Consider the following 20,873-nt stretch of genomic DNA (forward strand, 5'->3'; position numbering starts at 1 on the left):
ACCGCCCCACCATGGCGCCGCCGCCGCCATCACTCAGCAGGTTTGGGAGCGGCACGTGACCGCCGGCCGCTCCCCGCCCCGCCGGCAGATTCGGCACGGCCGCGGGCGGCGGGGGCCGCGATCGGGGCGGCGGCGGCAGCGCCGGGGGAGGGGAGGGTGCGCGGAACCCCCGTCCCGCCCGTGGCGCCGCCCCCGCCCCGCGCCGCCGGGAACCGCAGTGCGGAATCTGCCGCGCCGAACCCGCCGCGCCGTGCGCGCTCCTGCGGGCCGGCGGAAAGATGGCGTCGGTGTGGGATGAGTCGGAGGTGAGGGGCCGGGGCCAGGGCCGGGCCGGGGGCGGCGGGGCCGGGGCGAGCCGCGGGCCGGGCTGACGGTAACGCTGCCGTTGTGCCCCCGCAGGACGGTGTCGGCGAGGAGGTGCTGAAGATGTCCACGGAGGAGATCGTGCAGCGCACCCGCCTCCTCGACAGCGAGATCAAGGTAGCGGCGGGGGCCGCGCCGGGCCGGGGAGCGGAGCCGGGCCGGGCCGCCCTTCCGGGAGCTCTGTGCTGTTTTGTTCGGGGCGGGCGGGTTAGCACAGCCACGGGGACAGCAAAAAATTAAACACGGTTAATTGAATCGAGAACGGCAGATTGAGGAATACTGAACCGCGAAGGTAGGGAAGAATCACTGGAAGAGCATCGACCCGAGGAAGCTGAGGGGGCGGCTGTTCGACGCAGTCATGGATGCTTTAGCTAAAGTTACACAGGCAGAGGGGAAGGGGAAGTCTCTTCTGTGGCTGAGTCGGGTAGGATCTTCGGGTAATTTAGGTTGGAAGGGATTTGAGCAGACCTCCAGGCCAAACTCCTTCGCAAAGCAGGGTCAGCCATAACTGAGGCTACTCAGGGCTTGATCCGGTTGGATGTTGAAAGCCTTTAAAGACACATAGTGCACCGCTTCACAGGGTGTTCAGTGCTGCTGCTTGACAGACCTCGTGGGGATAAAGATTTGCTTTGCTACAGTCTGAGCCGCACCTGTTTCAGTCTTTGTTATTTTATCTGCCCATTGTGTATTCCTGTGAAGTGTCTGGTTCAGTCTCTGATACCTCCTTCCCCAGCTTTTCTGTTCTCCAGCTGAACAAACCCACCTCCCTCAGGGGGGCCCATGCTCCAGCCCCCAGCCATCTTGGTGGCCCTATGCTGAACTCAGTCCAGTTTATCAATGCCTTTGCTGTATGGGGGGGACACCAAAACTGGACTGAGTGCTCTAGGTAGGATCTAAAAGTATTGAATAGAGGGGACTCAACACTTCTCTCCATCTACTGCCTGCAGTCCTGATAGTACAGCCCAGGATGCCATTTGCCACCCTTGCTGTCAGGGCACATTGCTGGCTCCTGTTCTGTTTATTGTCTTATGGAGACCCCCAGGTCCATTCCTCAGCCAGACAGTCACCAGCATGTGTCACTGCAAGGAGCACTTCCCTCCCTGCTGTGGGGCTTTACATGTGTCCTCGTTTTTTGTAAGGTTTCTGTGTGGCAGCTCTGCCTTTGAGCACCGAGACTATGCCCCCCAATTTGGTGTCATCTGCAAACACGAGGAGAAAACATTCCATCCTCTTGCTTGTTCATTCATGGAGATGTTAAGCAGATAGACCTGTCTTGTGATAGACATGTTTTGCATAAAAAAGCACTTACAAATTTAGAATGTTTGCTGCCCAGTGTTAGCATTCTTGAGATAAAATATTTCATAAATTCTGTAGAGTAACTTCATCCTATACTGCTTCAGGCTCCACAAGTAATTCTGACTTACTAATGTACTTTATTATTCTTTAAAGACCGTAAAGGTAAAACTGTGTCTTATTTTTAAACTGCAGAATACAGTAAGGAGTAGAAGTAGCCTTCTTCATTTCATAGTAAGAGCATTATATATGCAAAATGTTTGTAAGAACCCTTCCTTCAGGCAGTTTTCCTTTAATATTTTCTAGGCTGTTTTATTAAATCAAATGTATTAAGTTTTTTGCATTTTTATTTCACAGATTCTGCATTGGCTCCTGTTACAATTCTGTCCTGTGAATGTGTTACAGCACAGTATTATGCTTAGGAGTAAAGACTTTTAAAAAGATGATTTCTTAGTGAAGAGTGGATTTCCCCATTGAACAGAATCACACACACCAGTTCAGATGTGAGCAGGTCTCCTGAGATCTCTTGGTGCTCCAGTCCCTTCAGTGGGGATCACAAAGTGTTGTTGGCATGCTGTGTGACTAACCAGGAAAGGGAGGAGAAGGCCTGTCAGTGTCAGCCAGACAGCACTGCAGACATCTGTGTTGGGTGTAAATGTACTCACTGTTGGATGGGGAGTACAGAACTTTTTTTGTTAGAGGATTTTTTTTTCCTTACAGTAAATACAATCATAGAATACTTTGGGTTGGAAGGGACTTCTAAAGGCCAACTCTTGCTGTGAGCAGGGGCATCTTTAACTAGACCAGGTTACTCAGAGCCCTGTCCAACCTGGTCTTGAATGTTTCCAGGGATGGGGCAACCATCATATTTCTGGGCAACCTGTTGCAGTGTTTTACTATCCTTACTGTAAAAAAATCTTATATCTAGTGTAAATTTACCCTCTTGTCCTGTTGTAACAGGTCTTACTAAAAAATCTGTGCCCATCTTTCTTACAAGACAGCCTTAAATGCAGAAAGGCCACCATGAGGTCTTCCTGGAGCCCTCTCTTCTCCAGGCTGAATCATAGAATGCTTTGTGTTGCAAAGGACCTTAAAGATCATCTAGTTCCAACCACCTTGCAAAACATAACTGAAATAGGTGTGTGTATGTGGTTACTTTTGTATCTGTATTTATTAAAAGATCACATCCAAACCAAACAACAGTTGCCATATCTGGGCCATATTGATTAGGCTGAGGCTACCAGGTGACACTGGGAAGAAATTATTTGGGGTTATTGATTAGTTAGAGACCAGAATGGACTGTATAGCCTTGATTCCTAGCAAATTTTGGCTTATTTGCTGGCTTTGCTTTTTTTTATATTTTGCATTTCCCTTTATTCTTCAGACTTAGATATTTGTAACGGTTTGCTTTTGGAACAATCTATTAATTTTATCTTGCCTCAGTTTTTTGACACTATTCCTTTTTCTTTCTTCTGTGTACCAATTGCAGATCATGAAGAGTGAGGTACTGAGAGTGACCCACGAGCTCCAGGCCATGAAAGACAAGATCAAAGAAAACAGTGAAAAGATCAAAGTGAACAAAACCCTGCCATACCTTGTCTCCAATGTTATTGAGGTGAGGGTGGTGGGCTTTTACATAGTGATATGAGAAGTGTGTGCAATTTATAGTGTCAGGGAGAAAGGCAGGGAGCTCATCAGGGATTCAACACCTGGAGTATTCTCAGACTACCAATGCTGCCAGAGCCAGGACTTTCAGGGTTTTCTGTTGGTTTTTTCTGTGACCTGGAAGTGCATGTCTCTTGCCCACTTGTTCTCTGGGTCATTCTTTAGGCTTTGGGTACTGTTCATCTGTACTTAACAACCATCAGAGGGTGGCACAGCTCTTCTGAGTGTAAACTTGAGCATCTGAAATTGGACACGTGCTCTCTGTAACTTGTGAAACAGCAAATGAAAGGCCATGGCTCTGTTACTTTATCACATTCCTTTTGTAGTTCAGTAATTCTGATGATAGGAAAAAGAATGCTCATAGTTTGCTATTAAAAATGAGATTGCTTTGTACTACTGTTTAAAAACTTAATGAGCTTAAGCCTTAATGTGAGCTGCTGTATGGGAGAAGGAATCAGTGCCATTAGCTACTGCTTTGTTCTGAATTTTGTAACATCTTTCTATGCACTGTTGCATGCTGCTTCATAAGGAAAGGAAGAAATCAATTTTTACAGGAGGGCTTTAATGCTTTCAGGATTCTACTGCTGATGGATGATGGAAAGTTTTATTTCTTCTAATGCATGTATGTTAGAAGCATTAATCTTGGGATCATTCTGCTAGCCTGGTTACATTGTTTTGAACTCTTTCATCCTGGTTTTCAGCTGCTGGATGTTGACCCAAATGACCAGGAGGAGGATGGAGCAAACATTGACCTGGATTCACAGAGAAAGGGCAAGTGTGCTGTGATCAAGACCTCTACACGTCAGGTAAGAGCCATGTGCCCAGCCAGGTGTGAGGAGTGATGCAGAGGATCTTCTCCCGGTACATCCGGTTTTGATCACTTTGATTTCTTTTTTACAGACATATTTCCTGCCTGTTATTGGGTTGGTTGATGCTGAGAAGTTGAAGCCTGGAGATCTGGTGGTGAGTGATTCTATTGTGATAGTTGGATATGATGGTGGCCAGAAAATTGCCTATGTCTTGCCTTTAAGAAAGAAGACAAATCTGTCCAGATTTCCCCAAGACCATTTCTCTACTAAAATTTTCATAGATAGGTATTATGGGCTCAGTTACTACAGTTTGTAGTAAAGAAAAGCAGTTTGAGGTGTGTGTCTTTTATACATACATACAATTAGGTGCTGAAAGTTTAGAGACCACTTAGTAAGTTTTTAAAACCCTGTCTTTTAATTGTAAATAAACCGGACCACTCGTTTAAAATGTGACTGTGGCATTGTCCACTCTGCCAAGCTGGGGTGATTTGATGAATGCCTGTGTCAAAGCTGGTTATTCCTGCATCCTTGAGGTCTAGTTAATCAGCTTTGTTTGCATATTTATTAAGTGCTATCTGAGGGAACCTGTTAAAAGCAAAGGAACTTGTGTTTACAGGGGGTGAACAAAGACTCTTACTTGATCCTGGAGACTCTGCCTACTGAGTATGATTCACGAGTGAAGGCCATGGAGGTGGATGAGAGGCCCACTGAGCAGTACAGTGACATCGGCGGGCTGGATAAACAAATCCAAGAGGTGATACTTTATGTGTAGTTTCTGCTGTGACTGTGGACAGCATCTTTTAACTTCCAACTCAAAAGCAGACAGCCTGGATCTGTGGAGAAGAATGGGTTTATGTATTAACATTTTTCTTTTCTTGTAGCTTGTGGAGGCCATTGTCCTGCCAATGAATCATAAGGAGAAATTTGAAAATTTGGGTATACAGCCACCCAAAGGAGTCCTTATGTATGGGCCTCCAGGAACAGGGAAGACACTTCTAGCTCGAGCATGTGCTGCCCAGACCAAGGTAAAAGGAACCTGTGAAAGTGTGTGCAGCTGTAGAATAGTACCTGACAAAGAGTAAGAACACCTCCAGGGGAAGTGGGTCATACACACAAATGGGTGTTACAAAGGCTGGGATTTTCCTGTCTATTTGCTTCCTTGCTTGTTTTTATTAACAGCTTCTTATAGTACTCAGAAGTGACCCTATTGTGAAATGAGGCCTAGGATTGATTCTCTTTCACCTCCCAGGCCACGTTCCTGAAGCTGGCAGGTCCACAACTTGTGCAGATGTTCATTGGCGATGGAGCGAAGCTGGTACGCGATGCTTTTGCTCTCGCGAAGGAAAAAGCTCCTTCCATCATCTTTATTGATGAACTGGATGCCATTGGCACTAAAAGGTGAGCTGTAGTCCATGTTGTAAAGTTCTTGGGAGCTGCCTTGCAGCCTCCTTTGCCTGTGTATGTAAGCAGAGCCTTTTAAAGCATGGCTTACTCAGAAAGAGAGTGTGAACAAAGTCACAGATGGATAGCAGTTGCCACAACCCTTGGGCTCAGGAGCAAAGTTTGTCAGACTTGGGATCTGTCTGATAGCCTCCTGCTGTATAAAACTATTTTCTGATCACTGCAGCAGGTACCTGGAGATGTTCACCCTCATTTACTACGTAGGCCTGGACAACATAAGCCCCATTCAGCTGTAAGGACTAAATATGTCTTAGGTGCTGCTGACAGTTACTCTAGTTGCAGTCCTCATCATGGTAGAATTTAGTTTCAAGGAAAAATTTGGAACACCTCAACCAAGGAGCATGAACTACAGCAATTCTGTGTTTTGATGTGATTAAAAATAGGGACAGGGTGGTCAGGTTCATACTGATGGTTTTACTCTTGTTTCCCCTCAGGTTTGATAGTGAGAAGGCTGGTGACCGGGAGGTGCAGAGGACCATGCTGGAGCTGCTTAATCAACTCGATGGTTTCCAGCCCAACACACAAGTCAAGGTTGGGAGCTAGCAGGGAGTGCTGCTGAGTTCCAGGGCATTCTAGCAGGGGATTGAAAACAATGTCCAGGGAAGAAGCTTGGTGAATCTTTGGGGAGAAGAGGCCTGTGTTCCAGGTGCCTCACAGTAATGATCCTACTTGTACTTAGGTGATCGCTGCAACCAACCGGGTTGATATCTTGGACCCAGCTTTGCTCCGCTCTGGACGATTAGATCGGAAGATTGAGTTCCCAATGCCTAATGAAGAGGCCAGAGCCAGAATTATGCAGATTCATTCACGCAAAATGAATGTCAGGTACGGTCTTCTGGGGCTCTTTTTGTCACTTATGATGGTACCTCAGGGCTGAGAAGTGGTTGGCAGTCACTTGTTGGGAGCTCACTGTGGGGCTGAGGAAACTCCCTACGTTGCTTTTTCTATTTAGTACATGTTCTCAGACTTTTTTTCCCATTTACTCATATTAGCCCTGACGTGAACTATGAGGAACTAGCTCGCTGCACAGATGATTTCAATGGAGCCCAGTGCAAGGCTGTGTGTGTCGAAGCGGTAAGTATTCCTCCATAGGAATAGCACTGATGGGAGGCAATGTGAAAGCTAGAATGGAGCAGCTATTTGGAACTGGTGCGGTGCACACATTCCCTCTCTAAATACTGTCTCGTTGGGCAGGGGATGATTGCCCTCCGCCGTGGAGCTACAGAGCTCACCCACGAGGACTACATGGAAGGAATCCTGGAGGTTCAAGCAAAGAAAAAAGCAAATCTGCAGTACTATGCCTGATCCCTGCCCAGTCAAGGTTGTGGCCTTGGCAGAGGACATGAATAGACTGGAGTGTAACACTTACTTTCTGTCTGGAAAAAATAAAGCATTTTTTCCCTTTAAAAACAAATCCGTGATGTGTTGGGGCTGTCGCCCTTGCTCGGTGGTTCTACATCTGTGTAAAGGCAGGCTAAAAGCCTCCTGTGCACTGTGCCCACCATGCTGCCTTTGGACCCTCCTCCAACTAGCAGTGGATTAAACCCTGCTCTGATACTTCCTCATGAGGACCAGGAGACTATACTGCAGTAAGTGTACTGTGACATTGATGACCTGCAGCTCAGACAGCATCCCCGGTTCTTGCCTGCGCTGCCAGTGAACAGCCTGCAGCATGGTTAGAGTTTGAAACTTTTGAACACTCACTTTGCAAGGGTGAACATAATTCACAGATGAATGATGTTTTAACTTTGTTATGTGAACTTAACTCTTGAAGCTTTAACACTGTTGCTGGTATGTGTATGTGAGCTCTCTGGGGAATCAGTCAGGTCATTGGTCATAAAGAATTCGAGGTTTCATCCACCGAGCAAGTCTTTCAGTACTTTTAATGCCAGTTGAGAATTACAACTTCCATTTAAAAATTACACTTTTCATAAATACACTGACTTTAGCATTAAGTATCTTACATGCCACTGTATTGTATTTTAAATACAATGTAAACATCTCCAAATGCTGGCCATCTCATCTTTACCTGTGCAGTTTTTGGACGCTTGGTAGAGGGGTGGGGATGTAAGAAGGAAAAAAAGAATAGATGGATGAAAGAAAAATGCACTCCAAAGTACTTTGGCTGATGTTCCTGAGTTAGCCCTAGTACTTGTGCTGGTACCAAGGTCCTTAGTGCTCATTTTGGAGAGGGATCTTGTTCCAGCAGAACACGCGTGTTCTTGACACGCTGTGCTCAGGGCATTTGACAGTGGAAGGGGCAGAAGCCACACGTTCCTGAGGAAAATACACTGTGGTTTCTTTGGACACTAATGTTAGATGGGGCTGTACATCTGCTATTTTAGCAGTACTGTTATTTGAGCTCAGGGAGAATTACTCATCTCCTTTCACAGAGCAGGAGTTGCACCCAGAAGTTAGTTCAGAAGTGAAAGTTGATCCTGGCAGCTCAAACTATGACACATTTTGAAAAATGTACCTCTGGTGGAATAGTTAAAAGCTGCATGTTGCATACATCTCCCCATTAAAACAAGGGTATGTTAGTTAGCCAGATGAGTAACCTTCACTGTGTAAGAAGCTGAGAAAAACTTTCCTCTGCTTTCTCAGAATCTGTAAGAGTTTTCTTGGAGTCTTGCTGCTCAATTACAGCTAGCTCCTTTTGGAAACAGTTTGAGTAGTGAGTAAATAGCTGAATCCACAGCATGGAATAGCACAGGTTTCTGATTTAAATAAATTAATACTAAGAATGGGCTAATTCTTTGGCCTAAACCTCAGCTTAGATCAAGGGTCTTTTGGGAAAGGATGGCCTGAGCCAACACAAGACATGCCTGTTGCAAAAGTGTTCAAGCCAACTTCACTTAGCTCCTTGCCCTAAATTGGGTCTGAATTACACAGACCTGCAGCAATAGAGTTGGTGCGTAAACATCCCTTACAACTGGACAATAACAGGACCATGGAGGTACAGTTCAAAAAACAGCACAAAAAAAGACACAATCTTGGACTTAATCCCTTGTAAACAGAAGAAAAACAAATTGAAAGAACTGTCCCCCTTAAACCATCAATGATCAAGTTGCCAATAATTCAGACCTGGAGTTACTTGCAATGTCCGTGTCTGACTGGAGGCTGTAGCAGCGTCCCATGGGCTGGCATTCCGACAGCTCTGGCACTGCTCTCCACACGCTGACATGCCACCTCTTCCTGGTGTTAACCCACAGCTCTGCCCAGGCTGCGCTTTCCAGAGTCTCTCCTCGCTCTCTCTGGGGTCACACGGCCCCATTTTCTTGTCTGGGTTTTTGTACGGATGCCCGGGAGGTGTTGAGTGATGGGGCCAAAGTGCAGAGGAACCCAGCCAGCAGGGTGAGGCCCAGGCCCCCCCAGGCACAGAACATGGACCAGCCATAGCCATGACTGATGTCCTCTGGCAGCCCGTAGACGTAGCGAGGATAGCGGGATAGCTCAAAATTGATCCCAGCTACGCATGTGCAGAGTGAGATGATACAGCAAGTACCTGCAGGAGAAAAGCAAGAGGGTTCTACACTGCCCTCAGACAGGTTAATTATGCTCTGGATTTTCCCTCAGTATTTTCAAAGTCATGCATTTTCAAAATCAAGAATTACCCCTAGGGTTTTTTCTGCAGTCATACTGGCCACTCTCCTTATAAGGCAGAGAAAAACAAAACAAAAAAAAAACCAAAAAACAAACAAACAAACAAAACAACAACAACAAAAAAAAAGGGAAAACATGTAGGACTAGAGGATACCTTGCTTTACAAATAACCAGTACTACCTTAGCACCTTTCATTGCAATTTTGAACTCAGTCATAGTTCATTATGCTTTGATTCTCCTGAGACTATTTCCAGTGTCTAATCAGGTTCCAGACAGTACTTGGCCAGTTTCTCTTACAAAAGGTAATTAGCTCACTGAATCCCAGGGTTGCAAAGTGCAGCACTTTTTGGTTTCCACTAGGAGCACCCACATTTCTGCCAGCTGTACCCTAGGCCCATAAAGCGTGCCCAGATTTTTGTCATCTGTTACACATTCACTGAACACCTGTATAGAGGAGAAAAAGCCTAAGACACAAGGCACTCCAGTATGTTTAATACACACTACTACACTAGACTCCAGGTCTATACTGCCCATTTTCAAGCTGAAAAACCAAAGTTCAGAAAAACCTTCGGTCATACAGAAAGGCTGCTCCCACCCAGGACAAACAGATATAACGCACCTGGCAAGCACTGAGTTCACATCCTTATCACTGGGCCAATGTCCTCCCAGGCTTGGCTGGTTTGGACCTAATCATTACATGAAGATCTAAGCATCTTTGAGTACCAGAAAGGTGCTCCACTTCAACTTATGTTTTTTTTGTTATGATTCCTAGGGAAAACTGGGCTGAGCTGTCTGACAGGAGCCACAGGCTGCACACTTGGAGCAAGCCAGAGGACTGTGCTATTTGTGCACATGGTCCCCGTGGCTACACACCAGCCCTCTAGAGCAGAAGGCTCATAGACACACATTAGGGTCTACTAAGAAACATGCAGTACCCACGCAAGCACAGGTCCTGCCCAGTGCTGGAAGTAGTAACTGCACTGTGCTGACATTTTGCTGCACTAAGTAACTGCTTCATGTAGTTGTGGTGGGCTGACATTACTTTTATTTTTACAAGGCAGCAATAATGTGATGACTTGAGGAGCAGAAGCAAAAGGCTCTCACCTCCCATTAGGAAGAGCAGCCCAGCCACGTACTGCATGAGCTCCTGCTGTTTGCAGCAGCCCAGCACACCAATGATCCACCCAAACAGGATGATGGAGACTGCCATGCCAATGAAGCCAGCTGTCATCCTCCGCAGATCTGAAGAAAAACCAGAAAAGGAAGACAAAAGACATGAAGATGGCAGTACCTAGAGAAAACAGCCAGTGCAGAGGCCAGATGTGGATTTACTGGTTCTAAAGTTTGTATTTCAACCATGGACTTCTCCTCCCATAGCTTCTTTGAGGTAGTTTGCCCATTACACTGAAACTAAGGGAATCCATCTAAAATGGCTCCATTGTGCTGCACACTGTGTAAGTGGAGAGCATTTCTGTCCAAAGTACCAGCCAAAGCATGGGACAGAAGGAAGGGGAGAAGGGGTACATCACAAACTCATGTTAGTACTGCAAAGGCTTTTTTTTTTTTTTTTTTTTTTTGCTGTGACATCTTTCTTTGGGATAGAGTTTGTTGGGGGGAAAATTTTCTGCTGAAAATGGAAGAAGCAAGAGGGGACACTGGAGAGGACTAAAGGATTAGTGCATGGGAGGCACACAGTGTGAACTGAAAAGAGGAATAGTGGGAGGACAGAAGCAGACAGCAGATCAATACAGTATTATGGGAACAACTCCAGTAACAAGCTCTAAAAAAAAGCTTGGGTACCAGTGTCATGAACAGCACTTTGCTTTCCATAGTAAAATTGCCATTCTTGTCTCCTCCTAGTTCAGTTGCCAGCTGAACTAGGATTTCCTTGGCACTGACTCTCACATGACAGGGGCTATGTTGAATTATGTAAGCAATAGAATAAAAAAACAGAGAGAAGCAGGAGCAAAAAAAACCTGATTAAATCATTCTCAGTCACAGGCTACAGGTCAGTTATCCGTGTGGGAAGGACTTGGGCGTAAGGCAGCTTGTGGGCCAGGTGCTGGTGCAAAGACAAACTGAGATGTTCCCTAAAAGAGCTGGTCACCAGGGGGTTGAATCAGGTCACTGGTGTGCACACAGAAAATTGCAACAGGATCTATACAGTGATGCAGCACCTCTGCTGTAAGCCAGCTAGGAACTGTCTGTGCTCAGATCCAGAATACGATGACATCTTGCAAATCACTACATACATCTGTATTCCTGAATTCCCAGCTTTAAGCCCCTCCACATCCCATGTCCCCTTCCAATCATACAGTTGGCTGCTTGCACTTCCTCACTAATCAATCTGTATCTATGCTTAGAGCCCAGTGCCATGCTTAGATGAGGTGATCCCGAGCCCTCAGCTGGCACTGCATTAAGGCATTCAGCGATGCAAACATTCCTGAGCCTGCTCAGGGCCACTTACGGAGCGCGTGCCACTCATCCTGCCGGATGGTGTTGGTGATGTTGATGGGCAAGTTGCGAGGCAGAGAGCTGGAGGTGTAGTGGTACTTCACAGCCGTGCAGCGCTGAATAACTCCTGTGAAGAGACATCAGTGTGAAACAGCAGGAAAGCCCCCTAGCCTTGCACATGCTGCTGGGTTGGCTAGCCCAGCAGACCTCGCACAGGGGAAGCTCAGTAACAGGGCAAATGTAGCCAAAAAACAGCTGTTTGCTTCAAAGGCTTTGGGATTAGGAGGGGAGAGAACCTACAAAGAAACACTGGCAAAGCAGGAGCCAGGTGTCTCTCCAAGAAGCAACAGCTGAAGTTAAACAGTAATGAAAGTCAGGAAAAACATGTCTAAAAGCTTTCTAGAGGAACTGCTGTGATCTTTTTTTGGGATGTCTAAGGAGACAAGAATATGGCCAAGCACCAACAGGACCGCTTCATCTCTAAGAAGACAGAATTGTAACACTTTGAAAATTTTGAATGAATGCTGGAAAGTCAACTGCACAGGAGAGAATCTTTTGAATTCACTCCAATAGTCATTGGCTCTTTGCTTTACTTTCAGGGAACAGTAGTATCCAGGTAGAATACTATGTTTCCATAATAGCTTAAAGAAAAGCTGTACCCCAGATGTAAATGTGAACTTACAAGCGTGCTCTTTTTGAAAGGGATTTTTAATTTAGAAATTGGGGGAGAATAAACATGGATGGTGGAGTAGAAGAGAGCAACCAGAAAGATAAAACAGCTATATAGTAGAAACAGTTCCTCTTAAACAGTGGCTACAGGGCCATTACCACTATTTGAATGTTAGAGCAGAAGAACCATTCAAAAACAATCAACTGGCCAGTGAGCAATTAAGCTGGTGAACAATCACTAGCAGAGAGCTGCAGATTCAGTGATCAGCTTTGCAAAAGACACTAGAAAACCCAGAAGAATTGAGCTTTTTGTGGCTCCCACAGCAATGAGAAGCTTGATTTTGTTCTCTAACAATATTCACTGGGACTGTACTGACCTGGTTTCTGCAAGGATCTGCAAAGAGGAAGCCCCCATTTCACAAGATCAGAAGCTGCATATGAGAGGCCCAGGCAATTCCAGCCAACAGGCCAGGGAGGGAAAGGTGATCTGAATTTCCTCCCATTTCAAGTGGGCTCCAATTCTGAGCTGTGCTTCCCACCACCCCTTCCCTTGCTGTGGCTCCCTGCTGCTTCTCCAGCAGCACAGAGCACTTCCAGCTGCACACAATATACAGAGGTGCTGCCCTTCACCTGCAGCCAGTGGCCCTCTCCTGCTGAGCAGTGCTCCCTCCTCGCACCTAGCTCAGGACAGGGCCCCCTGAGCCAATGATCAGCAAGACAACCCAGTGTCAGAGGGTGCCAGTGCATTTGCAAAGGCTGCAGACATCTGAGTTAAGAACTTAGGCCATATACAACATACCACAGTATCTAACCAAATGTCACCTGTGACTGCTCACTGAACTCAATTTCAATATGGACAAGATTTGCATGTATTGTTGAGAAATATGTAAATAGAACAAACTAATGACATCAGATTTCAGATTATAATGCACTGCATTCATTAAAAGTATTATTTATGCACTTACATTTCCTGATCATAAAAGTAGTACATATAAAGCAGCATTTTAAATAAGAGCAAGGATTACTATTTTTATAGCTCATTAGAGAAAAAGCAAAGACTAGAGACATACATCCCTTATGATCAAAGCCACGGACTTCTCAGCTAAGACATCACTAAGAAAAATATTGGCTCTTTCTTATTTCAAGAGTTTAACATGTAAATTAAAACTAAAACCTCTCCACCTTCCCATACAAAACTAGTTATTTAGAAATTTTTGGATATCAATTAATTCTGCCTCTGGTTTAAAAACTGTACTCCTAATCCTTTCTTCCCCAGAATGCAAAGTGATGATTTTATATAGTTAGCACATAACAATTATATTAAAACAGCAAAATTGCAAAAAAAAAAAAAGCTCAGGAGTGCACAGATTTCAGGGCTTTAGCTCAGTGCTGACCTCTAATCCATAGGCTTGGTAACAGCCTTTGATCACACCAGCACAAGCTCTTTTTCCAACGAGATTCCATTCTCCTGAGAGCACAGACTGGACCCATTCTAATGTGAGCCACCATAGGCAAAACAAGGGAGGCCTCTCTCTGCAGATCTTCTAGAAAGTTGAAATAGGCAGGCAAGAGAGTCAGGGACTTGGAGAAGCAGTGAGTGTGATCTCAGCTGGATACCTAAGCCACTTTCTCCCAGGAAATTTTAACACACACCCAGGCACCCTTCAGAACCTCAATTTTGCATTTATCATCACTAGTCTGTGTTCCCCATTTTCTGAGTGAATCTCTAAGTCTCACTTGAAGAGATGCCACGTACTCAAATATGGCCAGGTACTCCACAGGACTGCATTTTAAGTCATATAACACCTTGTTCTCTAAGTACTCAAGAAAAAAAGTAAAAATCAAAATCAGGATTGCAGTCTAAAGTTATTGTTAAGTAAAAGGTGTTTCAAAGGTACTCCAGTATGTCCTTGGACTTACATACCTGAAACTGCAGTCTATAAAATAGGGACAGCATCCTGCCCTCCATTTCAGAAACCTGCTAGCAAAGTGATTTCCTTTTTTTTACAACACACTCAGACAAGTACCATAAGAAAGCCTGTCAAAATTAAAACTTTTGCCTTCAGGCAAGGGCTTGAATAGAACAGAGTCATGCAGTGAACAACAAGTGTGTGTTGTCTGTTTTGGCACACAAGTACATTGGGAATACAGGACAGAAGGAGGCAGGTGCTTCCTTCTCCTCCAGGTCATTAGTTAACCATAAAGCACACATCCAAGAAAAAGGTTAGATGGACAGTCTGATGCCAGCATTTCTAAGGGCTTTAACAGAACACTGTAAGAGTCACACTGCATGTACAATTTTCTTGATTAAAAAATAAACATGAACGGCATCCAGCAGTGTCACACTGACACTTTCATGGCCCAGCTGCATTCCTGTGCCTTCTCACAGCCAGCATTGTTTCTAACACCTCATCCTCAACATGTTTTTTTTTTACCCCTCAGGATTGCAACTGCAGACAGGTTCCCCTTGGAACTCACACAGCCCTTGGAAGAGTATACATGAGTGTCTCTGGATGAGTCCTTTCTCCTGACTGAAGACAAAGGATGGGAAAGGTCAGAGGATGCTTGCTAGACTAGCCAGATACCCAGGCAGAGCACAGGCCCCTTGTTCCTAAGCTGCCAGAAACATGGAAACACCAACCCTGCTGTGACACATTCAGTCTGTAATCCTGGGCTTAGCACACCCTGATTTTCAGTTTAGCTTTTGTCTCCAACGTTGAGACATGCAGGTTTTCTTTACACAATGTGCGAGAGGTTTATGAAGAAATGGAGGGGGTCATTTTCAATTCTGCTATGCGGCCCAGTATCAGAGCAGTTCAACTCTCACACAGCTGGGAGAGACCCCCTCCTACTCATGAGCAGCCACGGCCAGTTAGCAACTAAATACCATGAGAGGCCTGGCCCTCCCCTCCTTCATGCCCCAGGACCAATTGGCCATCGAAGCTTCCAGGCATTTTCCTACCATTTCTGCCCAGGATTGTAAGGAGCACCACAGCCATGCATTCACTCTGTCCACATTGTTACCCAAGGGCCACCAGATCAACTGAATCAACCTTTCTTTAAAGTACCACAAGAACTCTTACAGATCCCACTGACAGAACATACTTACCAAGGACCATGACCAAACAGATCAAGTTTATTAAACGTGCCACTATAATAGATCCTTTACAGACCTCACAGGCAATCCTGTAACTCCTCCCACTTCTCATCAGTGAGAAAGAATGGGAAGTATAGACACCAGGACTGAGCAGTTTTCTCTGAAGGGCCTCACTATGGCCCCAGACTGGTGTGTTCCTCTGCTTTAGGATCCAGTGGCTCTCCTCACTTTCTTAGCTACATTGTGGTACCAAGAAGTCTTTTCAGATATATGAGATGTACCAGTCCCACTCCAGAGACTTTTCAGAGCAAGCCTGAAAAACAATAAAATCCCTGGTTTATCAACAGTGATGAACCTTTTATTTTTTAATTCCTTCAGTTTAGGGATGTTAAAACACATGTTCAATGAGCCCACCAAGTCATCCAAAGCAGCCTGTTAGAATGGATCTTTCCCAATTCATCATCTTCTACTGTCACCATTTTGTAAGCAACACTTTTTTACTCTACTAATAGGTAGAGAAGACCCCTAAACAATATATAATGAACCCTTGCAGGACCTCACTACTTAAGAACAGTCCATGCAGATGGTTTTTGTAGCATCAGTTATTGAATGTGGAATCCACATAGCACAGGCTCTACAAGATGACGTGTAGTGCTCCTGTTCTTACACTCAGAGAACCTCCCATATGTGCACAGATATCCTCTGTTTCCCCACCAAATGGCTCAGTTCCTTGCCTTCTATCTCTTACTTCTTGCTAATCTCCATTTCCCCCATGTGGTTTTTACATCATTCCTTCTTTTGCCTTTTAATTGTATTTTTAAAATGAAACTGTATTTTTTCACAGTTCCAAAATAGTCATTTTGCATTATAAGAGAAATCTCACATATCATTCCCATCTTACATTTAAACATTTCCCACCTCTCAGTTTTGCACTACATTTTCTGACTAGATTTTTCCTTTTAAATATATGAAGTGAATATATTTTGCTTTTTTAAATATCCCAGATATATAAATGGATGCTTGTATATGCATCATTAGCTACAATGCTCAAGTATGCAAGTTTCCATGAAACTGCTTTGTATTAATAGCAGTAGATTAGATGGACTAGAAATCTATGGAATTATCTATATGAGTATGTGTATTTATGGACTTAAGTCATTTATTCAGAATTCAGGAGAGATGCAGAAAGAAAAGAAATCTTATTCCAGAGAGACTAGAAAAAAATGGAGACTATAAACCCAAACCAAAATTACCACAGAACTGTGGGAAAAAATTTACTCCTCTTTCGCTAGATTAAGGAATACTAGGAATAAAGAAAGGCATCACACATCACCAAAGAGCTAGCTGAAAACTTAATGCAAATTGAGGAGGAATAGGATTTTCAGCAGTGCACAGGAGCAATCTTCAGGTCACACCAGGGGAAAAAATACCAGCTTTTCCTTTTCAGAAGCACCAGATCTGGTATCATGCTACAGAGAACAGCTCAGATGCAGCCACACCTGACCATCAGTCAGAAAAGGCTGCTTAATCACAGTTGTCAGAGAAAAGACAGACACAGTGGGAACGAGGAAAGGCTGCTAGTAAAGCAGGTCAGGAGAAGGGATAAGAGAGTCATATCTATTTAAAGATCTGATTCTACAAGAACTATTATTAATAATTTCCCTCTGTAAGATGACACATAAATCTTTACAGTAGCAACTGCAGACCTAATAGGCAAAGAATATAAGGGGGGCAATGCTTTTTGTAGGGAAAGGCAAGGTCTTTTATTTGAACAGCTGGGGGAAAAAGGAAACAGAGAAGACAGAAAACATTTTGGATTTAGAGTCCTTCAGTTTTACCCATCAAACACTAAGGAAGACCATTCACCACCCTGTAATGGCCTGCATACAGAATGCAGACTCTAGCCTCTCTATGTGACTTGTTGTGGTGTTGGGAAAATACCTCAGAAAGAGAAGTACTGATGACCAAACTAGTATTCTTCCCACCTGTTCCCCCATCTTAGCTAATCTCAGTGGGAACTGAAAGCATTTTGCTTGATGTGAAGCAGAAAAATAGATAAATATTTTACATGACAGCCACAATTAATAGAAAGAAATTAATGAGTTCCCTTTTAGTGAAAGGAGTTCAGCATGGAAATAAAAATGAAATGACATAAAATGGATCCTAGGAGAATAAATTGAGAAAGAAGCCAGGCACACAGCACTAGAGTTTCGAGAAGTAAGAGTCACTGCTGTGCATTGGAAAGAAGGGACAAAGACGAGCTGAGATTCACAGTGCCAGTCTATCCAGCCTCTGCTGTGCAGGACTGGCGTCACAGTTGGAAGCCAAGCTAAAGAACTGCTCTCGCTTTCTTAAGATAGCATTTCCATTTTGTGCCTCAATGGAAGCACTTTTCCCAACTCCTACTCTCTCTGTGCTAATATGTACCTGCTGGAACACTAAGTCCTGTTATTTATCATTAACCATACATAACCCATTGACTTCATGGGTCAGCCCACTACGTTATTTGTACCATCAAATGCAGGACTTTTATTTATGCTTCATGGCCTGCTTGGCTTTGTACCATGTGCCACAATAGTAGAAGATCCATAGCTTTCTCTCCTTTCACCCTGGGGGCCCTGAGTGACATCTGCCACCATGAAAGCCTGGCAATCTACTGCAGCAATGAGAACTCCCTCATGCTAGAATGGGAACAACAGGTCCCTTTTCACCTTGCTGCAAAAATCACAGTGCTATCAACAACACTGCATGTTTCTCAGCGCTCAATTAGAAGGAACTGTCAGGGTTAGGAGGACGCCCACTGAGTCGGGCCCTGCACTGGGCCCCCGAAGGGGCTCTCTGAGGACGCGGTCCCACCCAGCACTGCAGCATTTCTAGCAGAGAGGGAGGCGCACAGGACCCGGGATGGGGTCAGGGCCGCGCTCGCCGCTCTCCGCACGCCAGGGACACCGGGAGCCACGGCTCCACCGGGCTCCATCCGCGCCCGCCCGCCGGCCCGGTCTCGCCCCGGCAGCGGCAGCCGCCGCCCCGCCCGCAGCCCCGGCGGCACCGCGCTCAGCACCACGGACAGCAGCGGGGCCGCCGCCGCCCCCCGCCCCCGCACCTTTCCGGATGAGCTCCTCGCTGTCCGGCTCGTAGCCCGTGCGGTGGCAGCGCCTCCAGAGCCCCGACACGGTGGAGTTGAAGCGGCGGCCGCAGTGCGAGTCCAGCGCGGCGGAAGCGGCGGCGGCCGGGGCGGGGGCCGGGGGGCGCCCGGGCAGGAGCGCCCGCGGGGGTCGGGCGCGGAGCGGCAGGTGCGAGCTGGGCGCCGACATAGAGCCGGGCGGGTCGCTGCGCTTGTGGCCGAAGCCGCGGCAGCGCTCGCGGTGCCGCCGCGCGTCTGTCTCGTACCAGGAGTCGGTGCCGATGGCCACGGCCAGGAGAGCGAGGGCGGCGGCGGCCAGGAGCAGCCCGGTGCCGCTCAGCGCCTGAGCCGCGGCCGCCATCTTACCGCGCCGGGGGCGGCAGGGGCGGGCGCTTCCCTGCAGCCGGGCTGGGGCCGCCGCCTGCGGCACCGCCCCCGGAAGGGACGAGCCCGCGCCCCCCGCGCCCCCCGCGCCGCGGCACCGCGCCGGGCTCGGTCCCCTACCGCGGCATCTCCCGGCACGGCCTCACGGGGGTCCCGGAACCGCCCCCGCCGCGGCGCCCGGCTCCTGCTCCGCGGACCGGGGGCCCCTCCCTCGGCGGAGCCCATGTCCAGGGCGGTGCGGGGATGGCCGCGGGCAGCTGCCGGGGGATGGATGACCGGAGGAAGGGGTGAACGGACCCTCCGAGCCTTTCCGCGGCCTCCTCTGGCCTGGCACACGCCCGTCCCAATGGCTTGCCCGGGGCAGGGCAGAGACCAGCCCTGCTCAGGCCGCGGGAGCCAGCAGTTTTTCAAATCTACACGAAATGCAAACACCACCCGCAACATCATTTGTTGGCTTTTAGATTATGACTTCTCCTCCACCCTTCATTATCAGCTAATGGAAAATAAGGCCAGAAAAATGTCCATCTATTTTATGCAGTGAGAAGCAGATTAAATCCGAGCCATTAGTTAAATGCAGCATTTATAGGGGCACAAAATCCCTTCTGATCCCGCTTGTTGTACAGGGCTTGTTCCTCCAGCTGCAGCACTACCACTCAGTCCCCAAAGCCAGTTGTTAGGGCATCGTCTCATCAATTGTAGCCTCCAGATAAAATGACCTAGTGATATGCTATGCCTAAACTACTAATTTAAAATCCAATTTTGAAATCCTTAGCTTTGGGTGTTTTTTGTTAGAAGTAGTTTTAATTGGTTCCCAGGAACAAATGCTCAACTGTAGGAGATTCTGATCCTTTCTCCCTGCCACCACCTTCCCCTTGACACTTCTTGGTCTCTCGGCCACACTGAGCACAACCTAAACACCCTCCCCAGTCCTTCTCCCAGCAACACTGCCCAGCACAAGGTACTGCTTATCTCCCCTGAGCACTCTGCCACAGCTAAAGCTTGTTCTAACCACATTTCTGCATGATCCTCTTCTGCAGTTTGCACTGGACAGATGGGATTACCATCCATGCAGCTGCACACTGGTGCCTTCAAGGCAGACAAATTGAAAGGGCTGCTGTCAAAAGAATTTTCTTACACATACCAGCTAAATTAAGTCTTCCATAGCAAGAATGAAAAATAATTTTCAAATACAATCACTGCTCTAGCTAACATGGAAAAATCCTTCAATTGTAATAGCTCTTTCCTGGAAAGATCCAAATAGTCACATTTCCTAAGTCTGAAATCCTATTATGTCACCTTACTCTCCATGTGAGCTGCTCTGGATACAGTTTCAAAAGACAGGGGCTTCAGCAACACCATCATCTTAGAAAGTTCCCATGAATTAAATAAATTTTAATTGTTCTCCTTTCTGTGCTACTGCAATTGCAACAGAGCCATCCTTCCCAGAGCCTGTGAAACAGATAGCTGAGTAATTCATGATAATTTTGATTGCTTTTGAGAAGGAAAAAGGGATGAGGGAGAAAGGCTCATAGCACAGACCTAAGGGCAGGAGTTCCAGCACAGCCCAAGAGCACAGTGTAGTAAATCCAGGGACAGAGATTCCAAAATGTAGATTACTGGCAAAATCCACAGACTGTGACATTATGCCCTTGATCACCTACCTACTTTCATCTTCTTCCAGCTCTTGGGTTATGGTGTTCCTTCCTTTTACAGAAGACTTTGGGTAAGAAGAGATATAAATGCACCATTTATAGCTGAAAATCTTCCAAATGAAGGGTGGGATAAGACATTTTCTGAACCCATGTTTTTGAAGAGTAGAGAATTTCCTCTTAGTCCTTTCAGGGCAATTGGAACACACAACCTTTCATGATGGCACCTTTGTCTGACATGGCAGGTATCCAGCTTATTGTTAACTGAAACCAGACAGGCCTTGAGGTTTTTTGATTTAAAA

At 46.2% G+C, this 20,873-nt stretch overlaps 2 protein-coding genes across 2 annotated transcripts; one reads left to right on the forward strand and one right to left on the reverse strand.

Moving 5' to 3' along the window:
* Positions 1-60: 60 nt before the first annotated feature.
* Positions 61-7,599, forward strand: PSMC3 (proteasome 26S subunit, ATPase 3). The gene is made up of 12 exons (XM_054635353.2): positions 61-305; positions 400-480; positions 3,146-3,271; positions 4,023-4,127; positions 4,222-4,284; positions 4,747-4,884; positions 5,012-5,155; positions 5,380-5,528; positions 6,026-6,122; positions 6,271-6,416; positions 6,584-6,665; positions 6,786-7,599. Exons 1-12 carry the CDS (start codon positions 279-281, stop codon positions 6,894-6,896), a joined length of 1,269 nt encoding a protein of 422 aa, XP_054491328.1. The 5' UTR covers positions 61-278; the 3' UTR covers positions 6,897-7,599.
* On the reverse strand, positions 7,457-19,018 carry LOC129121406 (transmembrane protein 178B-like). The gene is made up of 4 exons (XM_054634638.2): positions 18,518-19,018; positions 11,662-11,775; positions 10,299-10,436; positions 7,457-9,096 (listed from the first exon to the last, which is right to left on the reverse strand). The coding sequence occupies exons 1-4, from the start codon at positions 18,897-18,899 to the stop codon at positions 8,852-8,854; spliced, it is 879 nt and encodes a 292-aa protein (XP_054490613.1). The 5' UTR covers positions 18,900-19,018; the 3' UTR covers positions 7,457-8,851.
* Between the last annotated feature and the right edge of the window lie 1,855 nt (positions 19,019-20,873).

This window comes from Agelaius phoeniceus, chromosome 6, assembly GCF_051311805.1.
Source record: "Agelaius phoeniceus isolate bAgePho1 chromosome 6, bAgePho1.hap1, whole genome shotgun sequence".
Lineage (NCBI taxonomy): Eukaryota > Metazoa > Chordata > Aves > Passeriformes > Icteridae > Agelaius > Agelaius phoeniceus.